Consider the following 11,635-nt stretch of genomic DNA (forward strand, 5'->3'; position numbering starts at 1 on the left):
GTGTTTAAATTGTCTTGAAGGAATTACTCAGAAAACATGAATTTCAAAATAATGTTTGATAGTGTAGACAGAGCCTTAAATCACAACGAACTGAAGTGTTTAAATTGTCTTGAAGGAATTACTCAGAAAACATGAATTTCGAAATTTGTTAAAATAAATCGAATTATTCATATTAGGCCAACAACGATTTTGGAATCTTATCGATACCAATTAGCCCGAGTGTGGTATACAAACATTGTGCTAAACGTACTAAACGGTCACGTTATTTTATTTCATATTCTGAACCAGGAATACACGCATAACACATATTTATTAACTCAACAGACGGACATACTGTCACTAGGGATAGTAAGTGACATTGTTAAAATACCATCGAGATTGGCAATCTGAAATATATACAGCATATATGTCGGGTAACTGTTTTCAAACTCAATTCTGGAAATGTCAATTGATACAGAATAAGAGGAATATCACTATGAATATATGGAACATACTTAAGCCTACCAGTTTGCAAAAATCACCCCAAGAAATACGAGAGTATAAGCCATTATGTCTGTCTACTTATAAATTGTAATGCGTTCAAAGACTGTTTCAGTAAGCGGCAATATGAACAAAACGAATTAAGTTAAAATTGCCATACAGACTATTAAAGTAGTCGTACAGAGTTATGCCTAAGCCTCAACGAGTTTGCGGTAACGCCCCTCCTATATCCCGAACGATTAACTCTCAGCCTTGGCTGAAAAAAAAAGAAACTCGTTAGCTACGAACTGATAGGCAGACTAGAATGTTATAGGAAGATTTAACTTCTTAACTCCGGAAAAGAAGAATATGAAAACTGCAAAATTTCACAATGAAAGTGACAGATTGTATTCTGGTTGTAGGCCTATTTAAGGCTACATTACTAATCCTATCCTTAAACATTATTTTATTAAATTCCGTGATAGGCCTAAACAATACTGTCATTTCATATGTAACATATGTTCCATTTTTTCTTTTTGGTGATATGGTAAATACGAAATCATTTTATGAATCTGGAAATCTAACACATTTCATTATACTTCCGTTCCAAATAACACACAATTTAAATCCAATAACGGCAGAGGGCAGTAGATACATTTTTGTTAAACAGATCCATCGTTTCGTTTTGATTTATATTTTGGGATTAAATTTATCTATGCGTGAAGCATTAAAACGCGTTAGGCTATTTTAGTTTGGACAACCTGAAACGATAAAAAATGATGTTATAATAAAGCGAAGATATGATGAATTCCTTCATTAGATTCATTCCAAACTTCTTTTCTGGAGGTTTCCCTACCTTAACTCATTAATCTACGTTGTTCTAAGGTTAACAAACTTTTGGTATACCCCACGTAATGGTAGTACACACCTTGATACATTTATTGTAGGCCAATACTTCTTCTAAAAAGTCGAATATATTTTTAATTTTGGCGTTCTTGATGAAATCTATCTTCGTATTCATCCATTAGATATTCCTTGTTTGTTACCGTTTCTTCAGCTATCTTTTAATATTCTATTAACTTACATTATAATTGTCTGTAATCAATTTGATGGTTTAATCTTTAAAAGGTTCAAATAATTTTGTTAATTGTTAATTTCTACCGTTTGCTCCTTGATATATTGTTTAACGCAAGTACACCTCTTTCACTGTTTCTAAATCCCAGTTTAAACTCAAGTATCCGACTCGTCGGCTGACATGATACTGTAGGACTGTTGTTGTCGCTAGACATAATACTGTGTACCATAAAAAGCTACGGGATCATGGTATACTACACCGCCGACATGTCGAATCGTGTTGGTAGTCGGTATTTTAAATAAAAATACTCTCTGCGAATAGAAGTACTGTTTTATTAGGCTTACAATGATTCAGAAATAATCATATTCACTGAAAGATTATCATTATAGGTGTAGAAATTCCTTCCACTATCTATCTTAAGTACTATTAAACTGTTCGTAAATCTTGCGATATTGTAGCATACCATAGGACTAGCTTTATCATTTTATTATATATAAATTATTATTAATAATAAATAAACTCATAAAAAAATAATTGTTTTTAATTTAATAAAAGTAAGGATATGTCACCGTATAATGACGATGGTATACTTTATGAAATATAATTCAAAACTTCCCATTCTTGGTTGTAAACAGTGTTTATGCCTCGTGGGGTAGCTTGAACCCATATGAGAGTTTGTACCCCTCGTTAAACTCTCACCTACACCCCCATATATCTGAAATAGAGTATCAATTTCCATCTTAGATACTGGAACTTCTTTCTGTTTAAACGTTAAACATTAACGAAGAAACGACAACAAGCCTGTTTTTTTTTATTGCAAAACAATTAAAATGTATATTAGTGGCAGTTAATCATACCCTGATCTTAGAATGATGTGCTTGAACTTTGGAAGGAAATCGGATGTTGTACTGTGAACTCATCGAGGAGCTAAGTACTATCTACCAGATAAAGTATTGGTATATGGATGTGTTAAAAGGTAGAATGATATAAACTAATTAAACAACGCTTTTGAATAAAGATGATTTACTGCAGCGTAGACTTTATTGTTAACCTTGCATGTTTGCTCAAATCATCCAACTCGGCATGTTGACGAGTTTAAATTTAGTCAATCTTTAAAGTTCATTTTGTAGTTTTGAAGTTTATTGTTCTTGTGTAAAACAGCCAGGTAAATAAGCCAAAGTCTTTACGAGCAATAAACGTCGATTGTTATATACATAACAATGATTGTAGATTTACACTTCTAAAAAAAAGAACTTTTAAAGAGTAGGCGTAATCAGTGAGTTTATACTGTAGATTAGTGGTACCGTAATCATAATTGATGGACGGTAAAAGTTTGAAGTAGGCATGCATCATTCCTTCTTGGTGCGGACGAAACTTCTGATGCTACAGTTACGGACTTCATCTTTAGCGGTGTGGATAGATTTACTGATTTATCTACAAAGGCAAATACGTCTACGTATTGTATTGTATGTATAGTGTTTAACTGATTTAGTTAATTCATTGATAATATCCCTTTAATAACATGCTTTTGATGCGTTCGTTAACATCAGTGTGGCCTTTGTACGCCGCGCGTATACTAGGCCTACCGAGTCGTAAATATGTCCGATAAATTGTACAGGCCTACTCATCATACTGTATTTCCACCGCACTTTATTACTAGGTTCTATAATTCCCTAGACATGCCCCAAGTCTAGTTATTTCAATGCTTTTCGATGTGTATCTGAAATACAAGTTTACAAGCTCAAGTAGTATACGTATGAAACGCCATATATGGCAAAATATATCTTTTTACTAATATTAAGTCAAAACTCCGTCTGGAATTCCGTACCATAATGTATCATATGTATAGAGTTTTGGAGTTAATCTCACTCTTTCATGTAGATTACTACTTCATTCCATACCAAAATATTCACTCCACAAAGCTTTTAGAGTGAGTACGATCTCTTCTTAAATCTGAATTTACCGCGAGGTTTTTGCACTATTCGTATGGTTTTGCTCTAAGTAAAATGATATGATCTGCTCGCATATTCTTCTTTCATTTAAAAAATAAATTCCAAGGTCGATGACCTCATCTTATTCACTTGCTTTGGTTGGTTCTTTGTCCATCATTTCCGTTACATTCTAAAAATAGCACTTTCTTCTCCACGGTCTAATTGTTGATAAGATAACGTAGAAATAAAAGTTCGTTAGCTTAAAGATTTATTGTCAACATTCTATTTACATTCTAGTGTTTTAATTTTTTTATTTAAATGCAACATAAAGTAATAAAGGATGCATTGTATCTGATATCGATAATAAAGGAAGTGAGTACGAAACGAGTACAATGCCATTTTCTGTGAAATAGTATAGGTCTAGGCTCTAACTATGAACGAACAATAGGACACTGTATTCACGTACACTAAGACCAACTACAGTATATCCAAAAAAGATATCTCCATATGTCTTTAAATCACCTGATCCTCCACAACAATGCCCAACCAACTGTACAGGTTACGGCTTAAAATGTTATATTTTAATAATTTAGTTATTGATACAATTCGTGCATCAAACATGAAACAGTTCTACTATATTTAGGCCTAGTAATTAAACTTCTAGTAAATGTTTGTAATGTAGCCTAAGTAAATTTTGTTCATTTTTTGGATTCTGAAAATTATTCTAGAAGTTCAATTTGTGACAAGCCGAAGTGGTTCTAATTTGTTGACTGAACTTGTTGAATATTCGAGACAATATACTGCCGTACTTTGAGAAAAGGCATTATCTACATTTTTTTCGAAATTGAGTTTTTTGTCTTAAAGGCATAACTTAACATCTGAATTGACCATACATGGCATATTTTTGTTTGATGTTCTTCTCAAGACTATCATTTAGAAGTAGAATATTATTTGTATGTTTTTTATAACAAACAAAAACGCGTTTTGCTCATTTACTCAAAAGTACCTTTTTGTAGATAATGCCTTTTCTCAAAGTACGGCAGTATAGCGGTCTCAACTTATTTAGTTTCTAAACCCCGCAGGGATCTGGTTTTTATTCTAAATGTTTGTCTTTTCCCATCTGAATTTCTACTTCACGATTAAAAAATATTGCTGGAACGAAGTAAAATGTTTGATGATTTAAAATCGGTCAATATAAAGCATGTCTATTGACACGTAACCCATTAAAATGTATCAATAGTCGATCGTGATGTATTCTGGTACCGAAACACGCGTTAAATATAGATCATATTATGCATTGTTCTGTTGCATTGTTCCCGAAATGTTTATATTAACGCAAACAATATATTCATAGAATATTAACTAAGTCTACTACAAATTGCTAAAGGTCACCACATGACACAATTATCTTGTTTGTCTGGTATAGAAATAATCAAAAGTACACGTGAATTAACTGCGCATGCGTACTTGATTGTTATGAATCATCACAAAAGCTTGTGTGTATACCAAACGTCGCTTGTCGATTATGGGTATTCAAAGGCGTTCAGTCGCCCATGCGATATCATATTTGTACAGTTGTGATCGATAATATGGCAACAGACTATTAACGGCTCTGTATGCGGATTGCAGGATTGATTACACTAGGAATAAGGTCACCCCTTGACCCCAAACACGGCTTTAAGAAGTACCACTCGTGGTGTTTACTTCATCGAAATAATATGTATGCCCTCTGAGCGGAGAAACACAAAATAGTCCGATACATTTCAATTGAAAATATGAAAGCCCGTAATGTAATATGTAATGACGGATATTGTGTTGCCTTGATGAAACAATGGAAGACATTAGATGTGGGAAATAATGAAATGAGTCCGGAGAATGGTGTCCTATTTATATAACATAAAGTTCACAGAACGTCTATTGTTTAGTAGGCCTATCTCATGCGTTAAAATTATTAGTTTGACCGATTTTCTGACTGTAACGTAACATGTGTACCGTAATTCAAATCCACGCATTGTCATATATCTAACTAATATAAATGAACATGACATAACCGTACTAAATAACATGGAATGTTTATGTAGGCCTAAAGTAGTAAATTTGTTGTTTAATGTTATATCATTTTCTTTACAGATGCGTGTGGCTTGTCAGATGCTGCCCACATCGAATGTTTGCAAGAGAAGTCACAATGCGCCCTCGAAGAATATGTCCGAAGTCAGTACCCAAATCAACCAAATCGATTTGGAAAACTTTTACTTCGTCTGCCTTCACTGCGCACGGTCAGTTCGGCGGTCATCGAACAGCTATTTTTCGTACGACTGGTAGGGAAAACACCTATAGAGACATTAATTCGTGATATGCTTTTGTCCGGTGGATCTTTTAACTGGCCGTACATGACGATGCAATGACTATCGTACGGAAACTGACGACGGGAAAGTATCGTGGACTCTGTTTTAGAATTCCTAGACTGAAATAACAGCCGTTTAAATGAGGTTAAGTGGTTTACAGAGAGCAGCTGTTTGTTAGATACGACACCAAATTTATTTTCATATTCGTGTTATAGCGAGTAACCGCTAAAACATTATCATAAATATTTAAACAGATCCACTGTATACATGAGTGTATTTTGGATTCCAAAGGTCGATTGAAAATCATTTCTATGGCGGCCTTCAGTTCCAGTCTGACTGAAATATTCACGCTTTCTAAGACAATACAATGTATTGGACTAGCAGAAGCTTTATTATAAGAAATTCATTCGCAGAGCGAATAGTATTCCAAAGAGTTGTCGAATGTTGTGAAGCAATGTGTCCCTCCGCCTTGAACTACTTGATCTGAACATGCGCATTGTGCAATACACAACGTAAAATCAGCTCAATGAAAAACAACATACCAATTGGATATTGACGCGTGTAAAACATGCGCATAGCAGAACGTGTTACTGAAATAAAAGATTTCGAAGTATGTATATTTACTATGAACTTATAAGCAGAGGATCAATATACAACTCATACCATTCTTGTTAAATAAGAACATTTATTATTCTTATAATATTCAAACGAAACATATCGTTTGATTTTACGGACATTCAAAATTCACAATAACTTCTCGGTATTCGCAGTTGTAAAATGGTATATTCAATGAGTCAATTGAACACACAAGTTCTTCAGGGTCTAACACAAACTAAAGTGTCAGTTGTCCCTGCATCGTAACAAAATAAAGTGGCTTTGTAGGCCTATATATTAATTTTTGGAGGAAAAATCGGTGAAATCATCACCATACAATTTATTAGTAAGAAAACCTTGATACCTTTATGTATTCAATGTATTATAAGAACGTCGAAAAATGTAAAAAGTAAGAAAAGTAGTTCGTATAACTATCAATAATAGGGTCAACATTTTCGCAGGGTACATTTTCCAAATAAGTGGATAAACTTTGTTGAAACTTGAAGACCAAAACGTATACTATGTATCCCGCCTACATATTACTGTATTTCAAACGTTTTCAACAAAAAGTACTGTGTGTGTGACAGATTAGGTGTTGCTGGTTGGTATAGTGGCAGCCTAGGCTAGTCTGATCGATAGTCAGGCTGTCAAACAGGGTACCGTCAAAATGGTTGTGAAATGGTGATGCATTCCTGTATTTTTAAACCACTGCATTTTAACTTTTGTCGTTGCGTAAACCGTTTAATTTGTGTGTATTTTCTTTCTAAAATATTTTTTAGTTCTATTTAATCTGTTGATATTGATGACGAAACTGAGGATCTTTAAAGTAATATAATTTAGATACCGTCACAATAGCGTATTCTATCGATTCTTGTCTTTTACGGTCACTTTAACCGCAAAGTACAGTAACCTGTTCTCCATTGTTTAATTGTAATAGGCCTACTAATAATAGCTGGGATGTATTGTATTGATGATCAACAGGTTGGGGAATTTCCCAATTTACATTTTATTTTTTTTTATACCAATATAAATGTGTTTAACTTGGTTAACTATTAGTTTGATTTCTTCCTTGTGTAACGCTATGGGGTAAATTATTATTATTATAAACCTTAAAAGTAATAATTTACCCCAAAGTTTGACACCGATTTGTCGACATATGTTAATACATATATGTTTCATAAATGAATCTTAACTGGCATAGAAACACTTAGTTATCAAAATATATTTGTAATTTAAGATATATTTGTTCTCTTTTTAATGGGAGCGTATGGTATTTCATGAACTTTATTTGTTTGTGTGGTTTTTTTCTGGTATATACTGATTCTAGATATATGTATATACTAGAAACGTTGCTACTTCGTTGGTACTAGGCTACTGAACTTATTTCCAGACTGAACTCATATTGAACAACATTTAATATGTTATTGCTTTTCGCATTTGCTTTTACCTTGGATATGTTGTCAGTGGTACCAAGCGTACAGTTTTCATCAGCATTTTGAGCGCGCGCGTCGATTGTGAGTTGCTTTGCGCATGCGTTCTCGATCTCGCTGCTGACAATTATAGTTCGTACTGACTACTGGATCTTTTGATTCAGAATTCACTTAGTACCTCTGTATGAATTGCGCGTGATTCGTTAATCAGTGTATACCATACTTACAAATGTTTTCTATATGTTTATACGTTTTGGTGTGTTTGTTTCTTTTAAAAAAATGTATTATATTAGATTGTTGATATACGACGGTCATAATTTGATTGAACCTAACCCACCAGGCTGCGATGCCGAAATATGTAAATAGCTAATGTAAAAAGGAAGATGGCGGTTGCAGGAAATGAACCTGATGTATGTTTCTTTGTATCTCTCTATACCTGGTGTAACCAGATGAAATCAATTATAACGATAGTTTGATTTTTATATGTAGGTTGAAAAATGTGTTGTTGTGTAGATCTCCCGCTAAAGCTGTGTTTACCAGAGAGCTTAGCTTTCAATGTTTTACACTTAAAACTATTTTAGTCCGAAACTTTTACCATACTGGCAACTCTGTGCGATATATTAATTCGTTTCAATATTGATCTAGAATCGTAATGAGTTAAGTTTTTTACTTTGAAGTTATTTTTTTCAAAGAAATCAACCTGTGGTTTACGGGGAAAGTGGCAAGGGTGTTTAATAGTCTAGTAAAAACTGCATTTGTTCAAGGAAGAACACATTTTTAAGACGTTCGTATTTTACTCAGTATGTTGCTGTAAAAACCAATACTTTCTTTTTACACAGTCACTGTAATTAATCCAGAATCCACCCATGCCCTAAGTATGTTTGGCTCCCCTCCCATTCCTTGTTTTCTGAATTTAACTTTGATATTTTCTCAATCTTAAAAGTACTGAATTATATTAGTAACAACAATGCTGTCTAAACATCCACTCTGTGATGATATTGGTCAGTTCGGTACCACCTACGTTGGTCAGTGAATTGTTAAAAGATTGTTACTATTTTAGAATGTAGCAGGAACATATTATACCTGTAGTGTTTACAAAATGTCTCTGATGACGTCATGAAATGAGACTATTCATGTATATGACCTTTATGTGGTCATAGAAGGTCCAATAGGTGAAACCTATATATTTTATTTTATATCTCCACAATAATAATAATATAAAAAAAAATGATAATAATAATAATCGTGCTTGGATTTACAACCTTTGTGTGTCAAAGACACTTGTATCAATATAATAAAAAATGTTGATGCTGTTTGTATTGCGTCAATTGCATTTTGTTACTTCAATATCCTTGTATCAATGCAATGAGAAAAAAGAAGACAAATATTGTATCCTAAAACATTAAATTAAACATAATTAGTGTGTTTATCATCAAACACATAAATATATGTCATTGTGTTTTACGGACATGAACAGAAAGATCAAAGTAAACAGATTGATAAAATGTATGCGTTTAGCGGGATGATTTTTCAAAAAAATAAATACTGATGATTTTTAAAAAAAAAAAAGCAAAATTTCGACCTTTTTATTTTTGGCCATTTTTCGAAAATTTCCTTGTACTATAGTACAGGTATTGTTTCGAAAAATGGCCAAAATATCCACTTTTTAAAATTCAATAATTATGCGATAATATTGCCATATATGCGCATATATTGTGTTATCATCATCGTATAGAGCCATAGTAACTAGTTATGTCCAAAAATAAAAGGGTAAAAAATTGGCCATTTTTCGAAAATTTCACTGAACTATAGTACAGGGATTTTTTCGAAAAATTGCCAAAATATCCACTTTTTAAAATTCAATAAATATGCAATAATATATGCGCAAATATTGTGTTATCATCATTGTATATAGCCATAGTAACTAGTTATGTCCAAAAATAAAAGGGTCGAAAATTGGCCATTTTTCGAAAATTTCCCTGTACTATAGTACAGGGATTTTTTCGAAAAATGGCCAAAATATCCACTTTTTAAAATTCAATAATTATGCGATAATATTGTCATATATGCCCATATATTGTGTTACCATCATTGTATATAGCCATAGTAACTAGTTATGTCCAAAAATAAAAGGATCGAAAATTGGCCATTTTTCGAAAATTTCCCTGTAGGCCTACTACAGTACAGGGATTTTTTTCGAAAAATGGCTAAAATATCCACTTATTAAAATTCAATAATTATGCGATAATATTGTCATATATGCCCATATATTGTGTTATCATCATTGTATATAGCCATAGTAACTAGTCATGTCCAAAATAAAAGGGTCAAAATTTGGCCATTTTTCGAAAATTTCACTGAACTATAGTACAGGGATTTTTTCAAAAAATGGCCAAAATATCCACTTTTTAAAATTCAATAAATATGCAATAATATTGCCATATATGCGCAAATATTGTGTTATCATCATTGTATATAGCCATAGTAACTAGTTATGTCCAAAAATAAAAGGGTCGAAAATTGGCAATTTTTCGAAAATTTCCCTGTACTATAGTACAGGGATTTTTTCGAAAAATGGCCAAAATATCCACTTTTTAAAATTCAATAATTATGCGATAATATTGTCATATATGCGCATATATTGTGTTATCATCATCATATAGAGCCATAGTAACTAGTTATGTCCAAAAATAAAAGGGTCAAAATTTGGCGATTTTTCGAAAAAATGCCTGTACTATAGTACAGGGATTTTTTTCGAAAAAATGGCCAACATTTCCACTTTTTAAAATTCAATAAATATGCGATAATATTGCCATATATGCGCATATATTGTGTTATCATCAACGTATAGAGCCATAGTAACTAGTTATGTCGAAAAATAAAAGGGTCAAAATTTGGCCATTTTTTGAAAAAATCCCAGTACTATAGTACAGGGATTTTTTCGAAAAATGGCCAACATTTCCACTTTTTAAAATTCAATAATTATGCGATAATATTGTCATATATGCGCATATATTGTGTTATCATCATCATATAGAGCCATAGTAACTAGTTATGTCCAAAAATAAAAGGGTCAAAATTTGGCGATTTTTCGAAAAAATGCCTGTACTATAGTACAGGGATTTTTTCGAAAAAATGGCCAACATTTCCACTTTTTAAAATTCAATAAATATTCGATAATATTGCCATATATGCGCATATATTGTGTTATCATAAACGTATAGAGCCATAGTAACTAGTTATGTCGAAAAATAAAAGGGTCAAAATTTGGCCATTTTTTGAAAAAATCCCAGTACTATAGTACAGGGATTTTTTCGAAAAAATGGCCAACATTTCCACTTTTTAAAATTCAATAAATATGCAATAATATTGCCATATATGCGCAAATATTGTGTTGTCATCATTGTATATAGCCATAGTAACTAGTTATGTCCAAAAATAAAAGGGTCAAAATTTAGCCATTTTTCGAAAATTTCACTGAACTATAGTACAGGGATTTTTTGGAAAAATGGCCAAAATATCCACTTTTTAAAATTCAATAAATATGCAATAATATTGCCATATATGCGCATATATTGTGTTGTCATCATTGTATATAGCCATAGTAACTAGTTATGTCCAAAAATAAAAGGGTCAAAATTTAGCCATTTTTCGAAAATTTCACTGAACTATAGTACAGGGATTTTTTGGAAAAATGGCCAAAATATCCACTTTTTAAAATTCAATAAATATGCAATAATATTGCCATATATGCGCATATATTGTGTTATCATCATCGTATAGAGCCATAGTAACTAGTTA

The 11,635-nt window shown here is 32.4% G+C and overlaps 1 protein-coding gene across 3 annotated transcripts in view; it reads left to right on the forward strand.

Annotated features, from left to right (window-relative positions):
- LOC144854317 (nuclear receptor subfamily 2 group F member 1-B-like) overlaps nt 1-9,162 on the forward strand; it is a 41,016-nt gene extending 31,854 nt beyond the window's left edge. For all 3 annotated transcript variants that reach the window (XM_078712262.1, XM_078712260.1, XM_078712261.1), the window contains exon 4: nt 5,596-9,162. In XM_078712262.1, the coding sequence (XP_078568388.1) occupies nt 5,596-5,870 (275 nt within the window). In that variant the 3' untranslated portion in view covers nt 5,871-9,162. The remainder of the gene's footprint in view (nt 1-5,595) is intronic.
- The last annotated feature ends 2,473 nt before the right edge of the window (nt 9,163-11,635 follow it).

Source organism: Antedon bifida, chromosome 10 (assembly GCF_963402885.1).
Source record: "Antedon bifida chromosome 10, ecAntBifi1.1, whole genome shotgun sequence".
NCBI classification, from domain to species: Eukaryota; Metazoa; Echinodermata; class Crinoidea; order Comatulida; family Antedonidae; genus Antedon; species Antedon bifida.